The sequence below is a fragment of the Echeneis naucrates genome, chromosome 1 (assembly GCF_900963305.1).
Source record: "Echeneis naucrates chromosome 1, fEcheNa1.1, whole genome shotgun sequence".
NCBI classification, from domain to species: Eukaryota; Metazoa; Chordata; class Actinopteri; order Carangiformes; family Echeneidae; genus Echeneis; species Echeneis naucrates.
In genome coordinates this window covers 2,739,039-2,760,106 of record NC_042511.1, presented here as the reverse complement: position 1 = coordinate 2,760,106, position 21,068 = coordinate 2,739,039, and the positions used below count along the sequence as shown (strand labels likewise).

At 44.9% G+C, this 21,068-nt stretch overlaps 1 protein-coding gene across 4 annotated transcripts in view; it reads right to left on the bottom strand.

The window, feature by feature from the left end:
• syngr1b (synaptogyrin 1b) overlaps nucleotides 1–21,068 on the bottom strand; it is a 32,900-nt gene that overhangs the window by 3,045 nt on the left and 8,787 nt on the right. For 3 of the 4 annotated variants that reach the window (XM_029508546.1, XM_029508536.1, XM_029508555.1), the window contains exons 3-4: nucleotides 3,240–3,477; nucleotides 1,066–1,211 (exon numbers count right to left, since the gene is read on the bottom strand). In XM_029508546.1, coding sequence (XP_029364406.1) covers nucleotides 1,066–1,211; nucleotides 3,240–3,477 — 384 coding nt within the window. Of the gene's footprint in view, nucleotides 1–178; nucleotides 903–1,065; nucleotides 1,212–3,239; nucleotides 3,478–21,068 lie in introns of those variants that run through there. The other variant, XM_029508563.1, reaches the window with a different exon arrangement.

Genomic DNA, 21,068 nt, shown 5'->3' with positions numbered 1-21,068 from the left:
AGCTAGCTGTTCTCCCGTCTTTATGCTAAGCTAACCAAATCAGACTACCAGCTTCAGTTTCATATTAATAAATTACTGACCTCATTATCTAACGGTCTGCCCAAAAGTGAAATTCCCACAATGTGCAATTATTCCTTTAAACTACCCTAACCCTAACCCTAACCCGAATGAGGAGGTACCTCGTCCTGTAAATTGAGATTGTGCTTGTTTAAGAGCTCCGTGTTTGGTGGTGAAACTCCAGCTGGACAGATTGTGTACAAAAAACAGCAATAAACTGCTGAGCTACCTGTTTTAACTTTAAATGTGATGGAAACAAACTCTCTCTGTTCGAGGAGTAGTTAAACAATCTTTTGACCTATTTTTCAAGACATCATTATCGTCTTTGGTTTGGAACAAAATTCCAGAGGGCAGTCAAGCTCTCCGTACAAAAAAAGGATTACAGCAATTTAAGAAGGTGTTAAGAAGGCAAATCTCAGCATTTGGCAGTGGAACTGTTGAGTCATCTGCACAGATCAACTCCTGAATTAACCCACCTGCACATACATTCTCATTATGATGTGCTTGAGTCAGGAAAATTGTTAATAATGGAAAGCAAAAGCATTAAGCAACAGCTTACTGGCAAAAAAGCATTGGAATAACCGTTTGTCTTACTGCTGGATTACAAATGCAGTCATGTCCAGCAGTATTTCATATTACTGGGCATTACTGCTTTAACAAATGCAACCTCAGGCGAGGCGGTGAGTGTGTCGGACCGGCTGCAGAGGGTTAAGACAGCAGGGGAGGTGAGGGTGGCAGAGCAGTCAGACAAAAGGTTGATGAGGCTGAGGGGGGAACAGCTTGGTGTATTCCTCTTCAAATGACACATTCTTTAACTTCTCCATAGAAAGGAGAGTCTGGGCAGCCTGTTGAAACAACATCCAAACATTATGAGTTCATACGCACACAAACACATGCACAGAACAAACGGAGGGACACCTTTATGTGACTGCATTGCAGCAACCCTTTGTTTGGTTCATGCGTGGCACTGCACCCAATCTGCTCAGTGGAAGGCGTGGAGGATCTTACCCAGGTGAAGATTGAGAAGAAGGAGAAGGTGATGGCTGCTCGGGCAGCATCGCCTCCCTCCCGAAGCGGGTTGTCCTCAAGGCTGGTCACCTGCCATTGGTTGGCCAAGAAACAGAAGCCGACAAACCACATGAAGGACCAGAATGCTGGTGAGCGAGAAAGACACAGGAAGTTAATATGGTGATAAAAATCCTACAACCCCTCACACCAGCTGTTTCTCTTCACCTTAATTTGAAAATAATTCCCCTAGTTGGATTATCACAGAGTTAGAAGAGATTGATATCACTCACATGCAGCTTGAGCCAGCAGTCAGTTAGCTGGGCATAAAGATTATAAGACTGAATTTTTAGGCCGTTCCATCCATTCCCATGTGGAGCGGACCAGATGTCCCCTAAACACTCACATGCAACAGTTTATTTGTCAATGTGCCTTAAATGCTTCAATTCGAAAGGTCTTGGGCCGGGGAACCATGTAGGTAACCATGTTCAACAGATTTAGAGTTGTAACTGGAGAATGAACATGAGGGTCCTCTTTTCATCTTGGGGAATCAAACATTTGTCTTGTTCGTCTCTCATGATGATGCTTCTTTGTTTACTAAATTTGTTTGGCTCTTTTTTAGCTTTATCATTAGACAAAGCTATTCTAGCCTTGAGCTACCTTCTTCCAATCTCAATGCTTAACTATTGTTGGAAAAAGGCAGAAGAGGAATATCTCCAGAGCTGCAAGGACTAGTCCCTGTGGAACACCACCAGACTTTCCACTAAAATAAGTGTACACCAAGAGAGCAATTCAAATATTATCTTACCACATTCACTGTTATTCTAAGTGTGACAGTGAGGAAGGAAATAGGTGAAGCTTGATCAGAAGCATCTGCGTCCGATCAGGCTGTTCCCCCGCTTCGGTAAAGTATGAAAAAGTAAAAAATACTCGTACCACTGACAAGGTTGGAGACGGAGAGCAGGTGTGTGAGTGCTGAAAACATGGAAGGAGGATCTTGTCTATGACAGGAATGGTCTCATTAACTGACTCATCACTTGACTATCTTGTCATCATAACTGAGTTCATTGCAGTAGCAGTGCAGCAGAGAAGGAGAGGAAGCCACCATCAGAAACACAAAGCACAATGTGTCAGCTTTGTTAGAGCCCTCCTGTCCTTGTTATTGCTCTTGTAGCTGCATGTCATTTTTTTTAATAGCTCCAAAGGATTGCTTTGATTTCTCTGAAGGTAGGAGATTTGGAGACTTTTGATCAGCTGCAAGAATAAGTTGTGCCACCCCTTCCACATCACTGATGAAAGACCACAAGCCTTAATTTTATACCAATTTTTAATCCATCCATTCTTGAATCTAAATGGACATTTGTACCAAAGTACCAGAGTCCTTTAGGAGTCCCCAAAGCCCAGATAGCAGCCTGGTGTACCTACAGCTACTGTAATATAACCCCTAAATGGTGCTTCATCATATGAATCCTAGGTGCTTACTTATCTAAATAGAATTCTGAGTCCAGTCATCATATTGTGGCTGGATGAAGAGACTAAAAAGTCAATGTTATGCTTGTATAGTATGATTAAAACCACACTGAAGTACAGATCTGATAAGAGAGAATTAGTGCCCTTCAGCAGCATGCCTCCTCTCTGACTGTCAAAATAAAATAAACATCTCAGCTGCTTTTATTGGACTTTGACCTAGTCATACCACCATTGTCTTCACTGAACTGTATTTTGTGGCTTTATTGAGTGATTAATTACTTTGATTAAAAAATTTAATTTAATTATTTACTTTTGTTTTTTTCTTGTCACTGTAGGTCATTGAGCCACGTTGCTAAGTCATAGCAGGCAAGTCTTTGAGTGCTGCAACAACCTGCAGAGCTGCACTGGTGGAACCCATGATTTCCACCATGCAGTCATTTATTTTACGATCTTTTAAGTGTTATTGCCTCACAAGCTGTTAAGCACTTTGTGAGTCTGTTGTGAAAGGTTCATTAGTATGTATTCTCCAGAACACAATGACCTCAGATGCCATTCATGCATCCATCTCTTTGTTCATGAGGTGTATTCAACATTTCCTGTAAATAATGAATCTTTATCAAAATGATAAACACACATACTGAAGTGTTGAAGACCAGAGAAAAAAGCATGTTGTGATGTAGTCAAGTTTGTATAAATAAGAAGTTTACCTGACACCCCAACATCAGCCAGCACAGCCTTCTTGCGGTCTTTGACGCTGCTGATCTGGGGGAAGTAAACGTCTAGAGCCAGGAAGGCCATGCAGCACAGGAAGGCCATGGAGCCCATGAAGACGCCGTAATTACAGGCGTTCTGGTTTCGGTTGAAGATGCAGTATTCCTCTATTTCTTTGGGGCGGTTGATGTAGCCCTCATTGGCAATACAGCCAAAGATCACGATGGAGAAGAGCTGTGGAGAAGAAGAAAAGATGAGAGAAGAGCGTGAAAGAAAGAACGAAGCAGGATCTTTGAAGCTCTGGTTTAGTCAGGGCATGAAGTTGGACAGAAGATTTGAATAAAAAGGACAGTTTAAACTCTCATTATGATTGCTTGAGAGGGCATCACACTGTGGTAACACAAGGGGCACAAACACCTGCAATAACCACACATGAGCACACAGAAAAGCAGAAAATTAATCATATCCTCAAAATGACAAAAACCAGTCACTGTGCTTTTACACAGTAAATTGTAAGTAAGTAAGTAATTTGACCGAACGTCAGTGATCATAGTAATGTCTGCTTTAGTAGTAAAATGTATAGTAATAAAGTATGTAGTAATAAAATGCATTACATCATCCATTAATTGATTCTGACAGCAGGACTTTTATGATCCCATCTCTTGTCCATCCTAATTAGTTTGTGTCTGTAGTAAAATTGGATTAAAACATCACACACTGATCTGAACTCCCTGCTCAGGTTGATATTTACACACCACCAGCACCTCTCATTCTTCCTGATAACTCGTAAAAACCATTCCAAGCCCGAATCGAAACTACCTGCTGTAGTCAGACGGTGTATTTAGACCGACTGTGTGATTTATGAATTAGAAAACACTTCGGCGTGATACTCTCAGCCCATAATGTCACAACAACCCAGCAGGGAAGCTGCATGAATAATCTTGTGTCTTTTTTTGTCCAATGTGCCTCTGGGCTTGCTCTGGAATTCAACTGTGGGAAAATGTGCCTTTCTCTGCAGTTCGGTATTTGACAGCTACTGAACACACGGTGAATAATGTAGATAAAAGTTTTAGGTCGGACTTTAAGTGTACACAGATCTCAAGGCCACATCCAAGGTCAGTTCAACACCTGGACAGGTTTTAACAGGGGAAATGATTCTGATCAATAACTGCATTTTACTCAGATAGTTCCAAACGTTCCTGTGTTTAAATGGTGATGACATTAGAGCGGATCAACTTCTGCTGTGTTATGCTGTTGCCCTGAGAACATTGGCTGTATTTTCCAGGGCCTGTGGATAAAAATGAGCCAACTCTGGTACATGGCTCCTGCCAAATAAACACTCATTTCAAGTAAAATCAAATTCCCGACAACAAATAACCCCCCACCCTCGACAGTTTTGTGCTATTACACTGTGCACCTTGGGGCGCTTGTGTCTACGAAGGCAGGATGGGTCTCTTAATGAGGTGGTCGATGGTTCGATCCCTGGCTCCTCATGCCAAAATGTCCTTGGGCAAGATATTCAACCAGAAATTGGGAGGTTATCTCTGAGTAAATTAAATGTAAGCGCGAGTCAATGACCTTAATCTGTACTTGAATCAAGATATACTCAGTATTGTTAATTTGTGGCAGGAAGAACTAAAATGTATACACTTTAAATAAGTACATATAAGTATAAGCTTAAAAGTAAATTACTACGTTAGCATGACTGTAGAAAATTTTCTTATATCTTTCAGTATAAACCAAGTAAACTTCAGTATTATTAAGTGTATAAAATATCTAGTCTCTGATCTAGAACTTGGAGATGCTGTGCCTTGCGTTAGCCCAATCTATTAGTCATCACTAATTAACTTAGACATGTCCAGGTACCCACACTGGGAATAGAACCCATTAAATTATTTCAATATTATATTATCAACATACATTATATTAGAATGTATGTTGATACAGCTGGCTAATATCCACACAGCTCCACTTTAGAGGATCAGGAAAGAGGCACGAAACTGGAGTTTGAATTTCTGCTTTTTTTGCTTCGTGTCCAACAGGAGTCAGCCACAAAACATTTATTATACGGACACAATCCGATCTGTGGTGGTTGTGGTGTCTCTGATATTCACCTCGATCGACAGACTGAACTGTTATCAGACTTATGTTTAGCTAAGTGAGTTAGCTAGCCCGTTCAACAGCTGATCGGCGGACTGAGCCGACTTCCGGTCGACAATAAAAGACGAAGTGAAGAGGACAGAAATCTGGATGTGGATCTGGATCTGGAGAAAGTGAGGCGACAGCACTTCACATCTCTCTCATCCGGATCACAGCTCCATTCGGCTCTGATGGAGAAATAGAAATCGACCGTTCAACGGCGATCACACGAGAGAATGCGTTCGTTCGCGTCGACACTTTCATTCTCTTAAAAACAACCAAGAAACTCCAAATAAATCAGATTTTAGCGTTTTTTCGTGCATGAGGAATAAACTGCGTCTTTGCGCATGCGCGCAGTTTCTTCGTGCATGAGGCATGAACTGCGACTTTGCGCATGCGCGCGACCGCGCCGTCGCTTCAAATTCCGGAAGCGCCTGTGACGTGAGTGAGAACGCGCCAGCGGAAACGCCTTTGATGTGTGACGTCCTTTGTTACGTCACAGAGTGGGAGGTAAATAGAGCTCCGCGTTGACTTCCCATTCACACAAGTATCTCCAAGAGAACAATCTCAAAGCACAGAGAGGATTCAAACTTCACACACACAGAAGCATCGAAAATGGACCAACCCAGAAAACCTACAGACAACACTGCCCTCGTCCCAGCCAAGGCTCTTCATCCCGTCGTCAGCAGGAACCTGAGGAGATTCTCTGCAGTACAGTGGAACCTGTTAGCTGCAGGGATCCTGGACCCGGCCACAGCAGCTATGCTGGCTGACCTTTGTGCAGAAATGCTCCAGAGCATCTGTACCTTCATCCTCTCGTTTCTCACTCCCTCCATCGAGGAGAGCTTTCACAAGAAGAAACCGGCACGCAAAATAAAATCAACACTGCAGAACCTCAACACAAATGTGGGAGACGTGCTCTCTGAGAGCTTCGCTGAGGTTCTCGGCGTGGAGCCGGTGAAATGTGACAGCGCTGCACAGCTCACAGCTTTAGTTGATAAGGAAGTTTCTGAGAAGGTGGAGTCCATCGTGTCCGAGGCCCTCCGTAACTCCGTTTTGCCTGAAGAGCCGGCTGTTGTTGTGAGTAGCACCGTGTCCAGCATCGGCTTCCTGGGTCAAATGGTGTCTTACGTGTCCAAATGTCTGAGAAGATGTTTGAACAAGGTGAAATTCCAGTGGCTGGGAGAGTGCTGGCATCCAAAAGTCACCTCACCTGAGAAAGTCTCCGAGACCCCAGCACCTCAGGCACCAGAGACCCCAGAAGTCAAAGAACCGGAGCACTGTGACTCACCGCTGAGTGTAAAGTCAAAGATTTCTGTCCACTCAGCCACCGAAGCTGTGACCAACATTTTACTTAAATGGTCCAGTGAAAACCAAGAGAAGAAAAAGTCTCCCCTGTCTGACGTCTCTCTGGATGCTCAGGATGCAGCGTCTGACATAGTCAAAGTTATCATAGACGATCTTCGTTATGAAAACTTTGAAAATGTTGCTGCATGCAGCCAGACGACCAGCCCACCCGGTCAACATTTTAATCTGTGGCCAATTTTGTACAGGGTTAAAGATTTTTTCTTTTCACAGGACGAATTTTTAGAAAGCCTCCCAGTTGAAGAGCCGAAGAAAGACAAAGTCAAATTTTCCTCCTTTGCCAAGAAGCAGTACAAAAAAATGATGGCAGAGCTGAAGAAAAGACTGAAGGCAGAAAACCCAAAGTACATGGTCCGTCTCAAAAAGGATACAGGATCCCCTCATACACCTGAACCTACCGGTTCATTCAGCAGGATGGGGGTCAATGGCACAGGATCCAAAGTTGGTGCTAAGGCCATAAAGTCTGATGTGGACAGCTTGTTTGAGATGTTGCACCAAACAAAGGATCCTGCAGCACGTCTCCGCAAGACTGTGGACGACATCAAGGCCAGCGGAGAGCTCAGGAAATTTTCAAAGGAACTAGTGGATAAAATGTACTGTCACCTGGCGGCTGGCCTGACAGATGAGATGCCCATCGTTTCAGCGGGCAGCTGTCTTTCTGACTCTGTCATCCCAGAATTGACCAGGAAGAGAGAGGCCGCCCAGTCAAAGTTCTCACCTGAGGTCCTGTACGCCATGACTGAGGACGCTGTGGAAAGGTTCCTACAGAAGGTGCTCCTCTGGAAGGACAGACAAGAATCTGATAAGAGGAGCCACAGTGAGGAAGTGTCAAGTGTACTCAACGAAATCGTAGAGGTCGTCGCAGACATGCTGTCCACATCAGCAGAGCAGAACACCATCACGCCAGAGTCCCCTCACGCCAACAATGAGCCGGAACCAACACATCAGACGCCACGTCCTTGTGAGGTAGAAGCACCTATATCTGTCTGTGTTGAGGTGTTGAATGAAGAGGTTATTGGTCATGAGGTGACCTCACAGAGAGCATCTCCTGACAGAGAGTCTGAGCCTCCATCAGTTTCTCAGCACAGCCCAGAAGGACGTGGCCCCAGTCTGGGTTTGACCCCTGAGGAAGCAGGTAAGGGGCTCTTAGCACAGTCAGCAGAGAGCTCCTCTTCTGTAACAGAGGACATGACCAACACCTTCATGACTTCTCTTTTCCTGAGGCTCCTCACAAAAGTGCCAGAAACAACCAATATGTCCGTCAGCGCCCTCACCCAGCAGCTGTCACACATGGCACTGGAGGAAGTCAACGCCTGCGACTCCCAGAACAGAGTTAACAGAATCAACCAGGCAATGGCTGACGAGCTTCATTTGGTGTTTAACCCTCCAAAACAACTGCTGAGGGTTGCCATATCAGAGGAGCCAGTTTTTGATGAAGCTGTTGTGGCTTTACTGCAGCGGTTTGTTGACGAGCCCCTCGCTGATCCACCCAGAAAGAAGAAGTCCAAAGCGGCCAGATTTTTCTCAGCTGTAAGGAGAGCTGTCATCAGGCCCTTCAGATGCTGGAAGTAGAGTGACTCAACCTCCTCCACCAACACCAACACAGCCAACAACACCAACATCACCAACACCACCAACATGAACATCACCAATCTCACCAACACCAACAACACCAACATCACCAACACCAACATGAACATCACCAATCTCACCAACACTAACAACACCAATCTCACCAACACCAACATCACCAACACCAACATCACCAACATGAACATCACCAATCTCACCAACACCAACAACACCAACATCACCAACACCAACAATGCCAACAACACCAACACTTCCCGTGCTGGTTGGGTTTACCCCGGGTGCTCCGGTTTCCCCAACTTCTTTAATAATAAATAAATAAATAATTACATTAATAAAAAAATCACAGTTACATTTCAATTCTTGTGTTCCTGCTGTCCAGTTGTGTATCAATCATGACTGAAAATGAGACAGAATGTATAGATGTATTAAGTTCATGTTTGATTTTCCCATCATTACACCAAGAAGAGCTTCACAGTAGATGTTGGACGATATTTTTAAAAAGGAAGACGCTGCGCAGCGTCAGGTCATAATATAAACTGATTACAAATCAGTTACGAGCGGCGTCACAGTGGGTGGACACTTGTTGTTCTGGACAGAGAAAGTGCTTGAGCTGCAGAAAGAAAGGGGAGTATGGCCGATGTGGCCTGTACAGTAACATGGCTATGAGCGACGGACATGTTTCGAAAATCCCAAATGTAAGTGCAGCCTGTTTACCACCTCCATGATATCCAAACTGTGAGTCATCGGCCAGTTACATACTGCCATCATTACATCTCTGCATGCCAGGTGAGCTTGGATGTCAGCAAAATTTGTTTGTGGAATCAGCTCCACATTTTGAGGAGTAGGTTAACGTTGCCAAGCGTTAAAAGAGATGAAGAATCCCACTATCATCATCCTCAGGTTAGTTTAGCATAGCACAAATACGGAACACAGAGAGGAATAAAACTAGCCAGTTTGCTTTCAAAGGTAACAAAATTCTGGTTTAGAACTTCAGTTTAACTAAATGAAGCTCATTAGAGAACTTGAGAACTCAGTAGAAATTATTTATCTGTGAATTTTATTAAGAAAATCAAAACAAGAAAAAGATAATCATCGAGTCATGACACTTGACGCTGCCCGTGTACATTTAATCCAAATGAAGTATTTCAAAGACACGTTTAAGTTCTTTGTCTTGGTTTTTTAAACAAAAGTTCATGAAGGCAGCTTAGACACATTAAATTATTTCTATATAATAAATATAATAGATATATACTTTATTTATCCTCAGCGAAATTCACTTCCATGCATCATTCACACAATAAGAGATACAGAGACATGCTGCCTCTCCTTTACGCTGCAATGAGTTTTTCTTCCCAACATGAGACACACAGCTCGTTTTTGTGGAGATTAGATGATGAAAAGTTTACAAACACAAAATATTCTCAGTAATGGGGAACTATACTGAAATGTATTTTGATACTTGTGGCTAAAACAGCTGGCTAATATCCACACAGCTCCACTTTAGAGGCACAAAACTGGAGTTTGAATTTCTGCTTTTTTTGCTTCCTGTCCAGCAGGAGTCAGCCACAAAACATTTATTATACGGACACAATCCGATCTGTGGTGGTTGTGGTGTCTCTGATATTCACCTCGATCGACAGACTGAACTGTTATCAGACTTATGTTTAGCTAAGTGAGTTAGCTAGCCCGTTCAACAGCTGATCGCCGGACTGAGCCGACTTCCGGTCGACAATAAAAGACGAAGTGAAGAGGACAGAAATCTGGATCTGGATCTGGATCTGAAGAAAGTGAGGCGACAGCACTTCACATCTCTCTCATCCGGATCACAGCTCCATTCGGCTCTGATGGAGAAATAGAAATCAACCGTTCAACGGCGATCACACGAGAGAATGCGTTCGTTCGCGTCGACACTTTCATTCTCTTAAAAACAACCAAGAAACTCCAAATAAATCAGATTTTATGCGTTTTTTCGTGCATGAGGAATAAACTGCGTCTTTGCGCATGCGCGCAGTTTCTTCGTGCATGAGGCATGAACTGCGACTTTGCGCATGCGCGCGAAGCGCCTGTGACATGAGTGAGAACGCGCCAGCGGAAACGCCTTTGATGTGTGACGTCCTTTGTTACGTCACAGAGTGGGAGGTAAATAGAGCTCCGCGTTCACTTCCCATTCACACAAGTATCTCCAAGAGAACAATCTCAAAGCACAGAGAGGATTCAAACTTCACACACACAGAAGCATCGAAAATGGACCAACCCAGAAAACCTACAGACAACACTGCCCTCGTCCCAGCCAAGGCTCTTCATCCCGTCGTCAGCAGGAACCTGAGGAGATTCTCTGCAGTACAGTGGAACCTGTTAGCTGCAGGGATCCTGGACCCGGCCACAGCAGCTATGCTGGCTGACCTTTGTGCAGAAATGCTCCAGAGCATCTGTACCTTCATCCTCTCGTTTCTCACTCCCTCCATCGAGGAGAGCTTTCACAAGAAGAAACCGGCACGCAAAATAAAATCAACACTGCAGAACCTCAACACAAATGTGGGAGACGTGCTCTCTGAGAGCTTCGCTGAGGTTCTCGGCGTGGAGCCGGTGAAATGTGACAGCGCTGCACAGCTCACAGCTTTAGTTGATAAGGAAGTTTCTGAGAAGGTGGAGTCCATCGTGTCCGAGGCCCTCCGTAACTCCGTTTTGCCTGAAGAGCCGGCTGTTGTTGTGAGTAGCACCGTGTCCAGCATCGGCTTCCTGGGTCAAATGGTGTCTTACGTGTCCAAATGTCTGAGAAGATGTTTGAACAAGGTGAAATTCCAGTGGCTGGGAGAGTGCTGGCATCCAAAAGTCACCTCACCTGAGAAAGTCTCCGAGACCCCAGCACCCCAGGCACCAGAGACCCCAGAAGTCAAAGAACCGGAGCACTGTGACTCACCGCTGAGTGTAAAGTCAAAGATTTCTGTCCACTCAGCCACCGAAGCTGTGACCAACATTTTACTTAAATGGTCCAGTGAAAACCAAGAGAAGAAAAAGTCTCCCCTGTCTGACGTCTCTCTGGATGCTCAGGATGCAGCGTCTGACATAGTCAAAGTTATCATAGACGATCTTCGTTATGAAAACTTTGAAAATGTTGCTGCATGCAGCCAGACGACCAGCCCACCCGGTCAACATTTTAATCTGTGGCCAATTTTGTACAGGGTTAAAGATTTTTTCTTTTCACAGGACGAATTTTTAGAAAGCCTCCCAGTTGAAGAGCCGAAGAAAGACAAAGTCAAATTTTCCTCCTTTGCCAAGAAGCAGTACAAAAAAATGATGGCAGAGCTGAAGAAAAGACTGAAGGCAGAAAACCCAAAGTACGTGGTCCGTCTCAAAAAGGATACAGGATCCCCTCAAACACCTGAACCTACCGGTTCATTCAGCAGGATGGGGGTCAATGGCACAGGATCCAAAGTCGGTGCTAAGGCCATAAAGTCTGATGTGGACAGCTTGTTTGAGATGTTGCACCAAACAAAGGATCCTGCAGCACGTCTCAGCAAGTCTATAGAAGACATCAAGGCCAGCGGAGAGCTCAGGAAATTTTCAAAGGAACTAGTGGATAAAATGTACTGTCACCTGGCGGCTGGCCTGACAGATGAGATGCCCATTGTTTCAGCGGGCAGCTGTCTTTCTGACTCTGTCATCCCAGAATTGACCAGGAAGAGAGAGGCCGCCCAGTCAAAGTTCTCACCTGAGGTCCTGTACGCCATGACTGAGGACGCTGTGGAAAGGTTCCTACAGAAGGTGCTCCTCTGGAAGGACAGACAAGAATCTGATAAGAGGAGCCACAGTGAGGAAGTGTCAAGCGTACTCAACGAAATCGTAGAGGTCGTCGCAGACATGCTGTCCACATCAGCAGAGCAGAACACCATCACGCCAGAGTCCCCTCACGCCAACAATGAGCCGGAACCAACACATCAGACGCCACGTCCTTGTGAGGTGGAAGCACCTATATCTGTCTGTGTTGAGGTGTTGAATGAAGAGGTTATTGGTCATGAGGTGACCTCACAGAGAGCATCTCCAGACAAAGTCTCTGAGCCTCCATCAGTTTCTCAGCACAGCCCAGAAGGACGTGGCCCCAGTCTGGGTTTGACCCCTGAGGAAGCAGGTAAGGGGCTCTTAGCACAGTCAGCGGAGAGCTCCTCTTCTGTAACAGAGGACATGACCAACACCTTCATGACTTCTCTTTTCCTGAGGCTCCTCACAAAAGTGCCAGAAACAACCAATATGTCCGTCAGCGCCCTCACCCAGCAGCTGTCACACATGGCACTGGAGGAAATCAACGCCTGCGATTCCCAGAACAGAGTTAACAGAATCAACCAGGCGATGGCTGACGAGCTTCATTTGGTGTTTAACCCTCCAAAACAACTGCTGAGGGTTGCCATATCAGAGGAGCCAGTTTTTGATGAAGCTGTTGTGGCTTTACTGCAGCGGTTTGTTGACGAGCCCCTCGCTGATCCACCCAGAAAGAAGAAGTCCAAAGCGGCCAGATTTTTCTCAGCTGTAAGGAGAGCTGTCATCAGGCCCTTCAGATGCTGGAAGTAGAGTGACTCAACCTCCTCCACCAACACCAACACAGCCAACAACACCAACATCACCAACACCACCAACACGAACATCACCAATCTCACCAACACCAACATCACCAACACCAACACCAACATGAACATCACCAATCTCACCAACACCAACAACACCAACATCACCAACACCAACACCAACATGAACATCACCAACACCACCAACATGAACATCACCAATCTCACCAACACCAACAACACCAACATCACCAACACCAACACCAACACCAACATGAACATCACCAATCTCACCAACACTAACAACACCAATCTCACCAACACCAACATCACCAATCTCACCAACACCAACAACACCAACATCAACAACACCAACACTTCCCATGCTGGTTGGGTTTACCCCGGGTGCTCCGGTTTCCCCAACTTCTTTAATAATAAATAAATAAATAATTACATTAATAAAAAAATCACAGTTACATTTCAATTCTTGTGTTCCTGCTGTCCAGTTGTGTATCGATCATGACTGAAAATGAGACAGAATGTATAGATGTATTAAGTTCATGTTTGATTTTCCCATCATTACACCAAGAAGAGCTTCACAGTAGATGTTGGACGATATTTTTAAAAAGGAAGACGCTGCGCAGCGTCAGGTCATAATATAAACTGATTACAAATCAGTTACGAGCGGCGTCACAGTGGGTGGACACTTGTTGTTCTGGACAGAGAAAGTGCTTGAGCTGCAGAAAGAAAGGGGAGTATGGCCGATGTGGCCTGTACAGTAACATGGCTATGAGCGACGGACATGTTTCGAAAATCCCAAATGTAAGTGCAGCCTGTTTACCACCTCCATGATATCCAAACTGTGAGTCATCGGCCAGTTACATACTGCCATCATTACATCTCTGCATGCCAGGTGAGCTTGGATGTCAGCAAAATTTGTTTGTGGAATCAGCTCCACATTTTGAGGAGTAGGTTAACGTTGCCAAGCGTTAAAAGAGATGAAGAATCCCACGATTATCATCATCCTCAGGTTAGTTTAGCATAGCACAAATACTGAACACAGAGAGGAATAAAACTAGCCTGTTTGCTTTCAAAGGTAACAAAATTCTGGTTTAGAACTTCAGTTTAACTAAATGAAGCTCATTAGAGAACTTGAGAACTCAGTAGAAATTATTTATCTGTGAATTTTATTAAGAAAATCAAAACAAGAAAAAGATAATCATCGAGTCATGACACTTGACGCTGCCCGTGTACATTTAATCCAAATGAAGTATTTCAAAGACACGTTTAAGTTCTTTGTCTTGGTTTTTTAAACAAAAGCTCATGAAGGCAGCTTAGACACATTAAATTATTTCTATATAATAAATATAATAGATATATACTTTATTTATCTTCAGTGAAATTCACTTCCATGCATCATTCACACAATAAGAGATACAGAGACATGCTGCCTCTCCTTTACGCTGCAATGAGTTTTTCTTCCCAACATGAGACACACAGCTCGTTTTTGTGGAGATTAGATGATGAAAAGTGTACAAACACAAAATATTCTCAGTAATGGGGAACTATACTGAAATGTATTTTGATACTTGTGGCTAAAACAGCTGGCTAATATCCACACAGCTCCACTTTAGAGGATCAGGAAAGAGGCACGAAACTGGAGTTTGAATTTCTGCTTTTTTTGCTTCCTGTCCAGCAGGAGTCAGCCACAAAACATTTATTATACGGACACAATCCGATCTGTGGTGGTTGTGGTGTCTCTGATATTCACCTCGATCGACAGACTGAACTGTTATCAGACTTATGTTTAGCTAAGTGAGTTAGCTAGCCCGTTCAACAGCTGATCGGCGGACTGAGCCGACTTCCTGTCGACAATAAAAGACGAAGTGAAGAGGACAGAAATCTGGATCTGGATCTGGAGAAAGTGAGGCGACAGCACTTCACATCTCTCTCATCCGGATCACAGCTCCATTCGGCTCTGATGGAGAAATAGAAATCAACCGTTCAACGGCGATCACACGAGAGAATGCGTTCGTTCGCGTCGACACTTTCATTCTCTTAAAAACAACCAAGAAACTCCAAATAAATCAGATTTTAGCGTTTTTTCGTGCATGAGGAATAAACTGCGTCTTTGCGCATGCGCGCAGTTTCTTCGTGAATGAGGCATGAACTGCGACTTTGCGCATGCGCGCGACCGCGCCGTCGCTTCACATTCCGGAAGCGCCTGTGACATGAGTGAGAACGCGCCAGCGGAAACGCCTTTGATGTGTGACGTCCTTTGTTACGTCACAGAGTGGGAGGTAAATAGAGCTCCGCGTTGACTTCCCATTCACACAAGTATCTCCAAGAGAACAATCTCAAAGCACAGAGAGGATTCAAACTTCACACACACAGAAGCATCGAAAATGGACCAACCCAGAAAACCTACAGACAACACTGCCCTCGTCCCAGCCAAGGCTCTTCATCCCGTCGTCAGCAGGAACCTGAGGAGATTCTCTGCAGTACAGTGGAACCTGTTAGCTGCAGGGATCCTGGACCCGGCCACAGCAGCTATGCTGGCTGACCTTTGTGCAGAAATGCTCCAGAGCATCTGTACCTTCATCCTCTCGTTTCTCACTCCCTCCATCGAGGAGAGCTTTCACAAGAAGAAACCGGCACGCAAAATAAAATCAACACTGCAGAACCTCAACACAAATGTGGGAGACGTACTCTCTGAGAGCTTCGCTGAGGTTCTCGGCGTGGAGCCGGTGAAATGTGACAGCGCTGCACAGCTCACAGCTTTAGTTGATAAGGAAGTTTCTGAGAAGGTGGAGTCCATCGTGTCCGAGGCCCTCCGTAACTCCGTTTTGCCTGAAGAGCCGGCTGTTGTTGTGAGTAGCACCGTGTCCAGCATCGGCTTCCTGGGTCAAATGGTGTCTTACGTGTCCAAATGTCTGAGAAGATGTTTGAACAAGGTGAAATTCCAGTGGCTGGGAGAGTGCTGGCATCCAAAAGTCACCTCACCTGAGAAAGTCTCCGAGACCCCAGCACCCCAGGCACCAGAGACCCCAGAAGTCAAAGAACCGGAGCACTGTGACTCACCGCTGAGTGTAAAGTCAAAGATTTCTGTCCACTCAGCCACCGAAGCTGTGACCAACATTTTACTTAAATGGTCCAGTGAAAACCAAGAGAAGAAAAAGTCTCCCCTGTCTGACGTCTCTCTGGATGCTCAGGATGCAGCGTCTGACATAGTCAAAGTTATCATAGACGATCTTCGTTATGAAAACTTTGAAAATGTTGCTGCATGCAGCCAGACGACCAGCCCACCCGGTCAACATTTTAATCTGTGGCCAATTTTGTACAGGGTTAAAGATTTTTTCTTTTCACAGGACGAATTTTTAGAAAGCCTCCCAGTTGAAGAGCCGAAGAAAGACAAAGTCAAATTTTCCTCCTTTGCCAAGAAGCAGTACAAAAAAATGATGGCAGAGCTGAAGAAAAGACTGAAGGCAGAAGACCCAAAGTACATGGTCCGTCTCAAAAAGGATACAGGATCCCCTCAAACACCTGAACCTACCGGTTCATTCAGCAGGATGGGGGTCAGTGGCACAGGATCCAAAGTTGGTGCTAAGGCCATAAAGTCTGATGTGGACAGCTTGTTTGAGATGTTGCACCAAACAAAGGATCCTGCAGCACGTCTCAGCAAGTCTATAGAAGACATCAAGGCCAGCGGAGAGCTCAGGAAATTTTCAAAGGAACTAGTGGATAAAATGTACTGTCACCTGGCGGCTGGCCTGACAGATGAGATGCCCATCGTTTCAGCGGGCAGCTGTCTTTCTGACTCTGTCATCCCAGAATTGACCAGGAAGGGAGAGGCCGCCCAGTCAAAGTTCTCACCTGAGGTCCTTTACGCCATGACTGAGGACGCTGTGGAAAGGTTCCTACAGAAGGTGCTCCTCTGGAAGGACAGACAAGAATCTGATAAGAGGAGCCACAGTGAGGAAGTGTCAAGCGTACTCAACGAAATCGTAGAGGTCGTCGCAGACATGCTGTCCACATCAGCAGAGCAGAACACCATCACGCCAGAGTCCCCTCACGCCAACAATGAGCCGGAACCAACACATCAGACGCCACGTCCTTGTGAGGTGGAAGCACCTACATCTGTCTGTGTTGAGGTGTTGAATGAAGAGGTTATTGGTCATGAGGTGACCTCACAGAGAGCATCTCCAGACAAAGTCTCTGAGCCTCCATCAGTTTCTCAGCACAGCCCAGAAGGACGTGGCCCCAGTCTGGGTTTGACCCCTGAGGAAGCAGGTAAGGGGCTCTTAGCACAGTCAGCGGAGAGCTCCTCTTCTGTAACAGAGGACATGACCAACACCTTCATGACTTCTCTTTTCCTGAGGCTCCTCACAAAAGTGCCAGAAACAACCAATATGTCCGTCAGCGCCCTCACCCAGCAGCTGTCACACATGGCACTGGAGGAAGTCAACGCCTGCGACTCCCAGAACAGAGTTAACAGAATCAACCAGGCGATGGCTGACGAGCTTCATTTGGTGTTTAACCCTCCAAAACAACTGCTGAGGGTTGCCATATCAGAGGAGCCACTTTTTGATGAAGCTGTTGTGGCTTTACTGCAGCGGTTTGTTGACGAGCCCCTCGCTGATCCACCCAGAAAGAAGAAGTCCAAAGCGGCCAGATTTTTCTCAGCTGTAAGGAGAGCTGTCATCAGGCCCTTCAGATGCTGGAAGTAGAGTGACTCAACCTCCGCCACCAACACCAACACAGCCAACAACACCAACATCACCAACACCACCAACATGAACATCACCAATCTCACCAACACCAACAACACCAACACCAACATGAACATCACCAATCTCACCAACACTAACAACACCAATCTCACCAACACCAACATCACTAACATGAACTCCACCAACACCAACACCAACAACGCCACCAACACCAACACCAACATCACCAACACCACCAACATGAACATCACCAATCTCACCAACACCAACAACACCAACACCAACATGAACATCACCAATCTCACCAACACTAACAACACCAATCTCACCAACACCAACATCACTAACATGAACTCCACCAACACCAACACCAACAACGCCACCAACACCAACACCAACATCACCAACACCAACATGAACATCACCAATCTCACCAACACTAACATCACCAATCTCACCAACACCAACAACACCAACACCAACACTTCCCATGCTGGTTGGGTTTACCCCGGGTGCTCCGGTTTCCCCAACTTCTTTAATAATAAATAAATAAATAATTACATTAATAAAAAAATGACAGTTACATTTCAATTCTTGTGTTCCTGCTGTCCAGTTGTGTATCGATCATGACTGAAAATGAGACAGAATGTATAGATGTATTAAGTTCATGTTTGATTTTCCCATCATTACACCAAGAAGAGCTTCACAGTAGATGTTGGATAATATTTTTAAATGACTGATAATTGACCGGGTGGATCACACAGTCCTCTGGTGTGTAATGGATTAAATGGTGGATTAAAATGTACTGCTGGACAATGATAGATACAAAATGGAGTCAACGAAAGAAGGAGGTTCCTGAGCCCTTCATTTCCTTTCATCCTCTCCTCCGTCCTTCTTTGTGTGTTCTCCTTTGCCTGTCGGCCCGTGCCTGGAGGAAGGGAGACGCAAAGGACTACAAAACGGAGTCAATAACGGGAGCATGTTACTAAGATACCATCTAATCCTCCTCTCCTCTTCTCTATCATACACACGAGGCCACACGCACGTGCGAACACCCCCCACATCAGTATTCCACCCTGCAGTGCAGTATGTGCTTTCAGATCGGACAACTCCATCCATCTGGCCCTCTGAGCAAACCTCCAGGGTGCAGGTTCTGTCCAGATATGGACCGAGGCTGAGTGCGTTTATGTTTGTCTGCAGTCGATTCTGCTGTGGTGAGTGACGGACTGAGAGCGCCAGAAAGCCAGGAGTGGACCTTGGGTTTGCAGATGGTTTACTCAGCTGTTGTGTCTGTATTTGTGTAATAAATGTCAGCGATACAAAGGGAGAACACACAACAGGCTACGCTTCCACTGACAGCCCTGAACGCAAAGGCCAACAACTGGGCCGGGCGGACTCGGGCACGCCAGTCAGGACGGGGAATACGGCGCAGCTTCTTCCGTCTTTATTTGCCTGTCAGTTTCTTTCAGCTGTCAACTCCTCACTTGGCAGAGTCACATTTTCATCACCGGCACAGAGAGCTCAACATCTGAAGTGCCAGCTGACTATTTCCGCTAAATCTACTCAGTGCAGACTTTGCTTCAAGCCTGAGATTTGGAGATGGAAACCGTTTGGCTGTTTGAAGGAGGGAGGAATTCCCCATCGTCCCCTATTAGCCCAGTTCTGTGTGACTGTAATCCTCCTAAGACTTTGTACAAGAAAACAAAGAGGCATTATTCCAAAAGCTCACTTTTTTAAAAGCCCCATTCTGAAATGTCTACCTGTGGATATATCCAGCTCAGGGATTTTAGTGAGTATTTGGAGCATTTGCCACTTTTCACAGAGCTTTCAGCTCCTTCACATGGCGTTCCTCAGTGGATGAAGGTATCATGTGCGCACTTTTCAGATACTTTCTCTTTTCATAGACAGCATTCAAAGTGAATAAGTGACCTTCGTCATCACATATTTTATATCATCTGTCATCAAGTAAAATGTTGTTAAAAGAATCTAATTGGTTCTTTCTCAAAGGGACAGGAGAGTGAGTGAATCAGAAAGTTTTGACAAAGTGCGTGTTTCTACATATAGGTTTTTATATACTTTAATATTTGGTCATTTCTTTGTGTTATCAGGTTGTAAGAAATCCCGACAGTCAGCTTTCTGAGAGAGGAGCCTTCAGAGTCAGCGTCTTGATGAAATATTGGAACAATATGTTAGCAAGCATCTACAACCTTTGTGCTTCCTTCGCCCTGCTCCGTCCCCTCAGTGCTTCATCCTGCGTCCCTAGCCTCATGAGCTCGTCTGTCCATGGAACGACAGTAACAACACAACACATTTACCTCCAGTTTTTTTCACCGAGGGGGGAGATGATGAAGAGACTGAGCGACTGCAGAGGGGATGAGCGGAGGAAAGGGTTGGGGGCAGAAGGGGGTATGGAGGCGGCACTATTTTTAGACCGACTGCATCATCGCTCACTCCCTCCCATCTTTTCCCATCTCCTCTCGTTACTGCCCTGCCTCTGCCCACGAATGTTCTTGAGAAAAATGAGCGCGCTCAAATACACACACATACACACACAGCTCGTCCACTCCTTCACATGAACGACTTACTTTAAGATTCAGGTCAGAAAACACAAAGTAACACACACACACACACACACAGTCAATCACATGACGCTGGACGTCACAGTGCTCTCTCTGCTCATGTAACATGTTCAACACTTCGACAGCATACTGGAAACATGGTGGATTTAACTTCCTTCATTTCCTTCTTCAGAAAGTGTTTAAACAGAGTGTGATTTCCTTTTCTACCGAAGACAAAGACACTTTAGGTGTAAAGGTGGAGAGAAATTGTTGTGTGTTTTTTAATTAGAAATGTTGTCACGACAGTGTTTTATCCAATTGCTGATGGACCCCGTGGACGGTTTCCATGGCAAACGTTTTCTAGACTGGTCTCCAACCAGATATTGAGTTAATGAAATTAGCTAAACTCAATTTTGAGGCAGTTAGAAACAAAGCAGTGATCCCATAGTTATTCAAAATGTTTCAAATACAGTTTCATGACCTTGTCCTTTCGTACAAGTAGGATTACAACAGCAAATAACCCTAACCCTAACCCTAACACCTACAAACTCACACACACACTCACTATATACTACTTATCATGATTTATTTTCACACATTACAGCAAACACAGCTATTTTTGATGTCCTCTATAATATTATGGATTGTTGTGTTATTTTTATTGATCGGTCCGGCAAGTCAGCTCAGATTTATTTAAAAGTCATACAATGCTCCAATCAATTTGCAGACTTCCTCTGATTTGACAGAAACTTGAAGGGGAACTTAAAATATGTTTCTGTATTCATGGCAGTGAAACTCTAATAGAGGCACGAAGATGTGAATGATAAATCAGACAGTATTAACTTGCCATAGTGAGTCTGCAACAAAATATATCCGAGTCA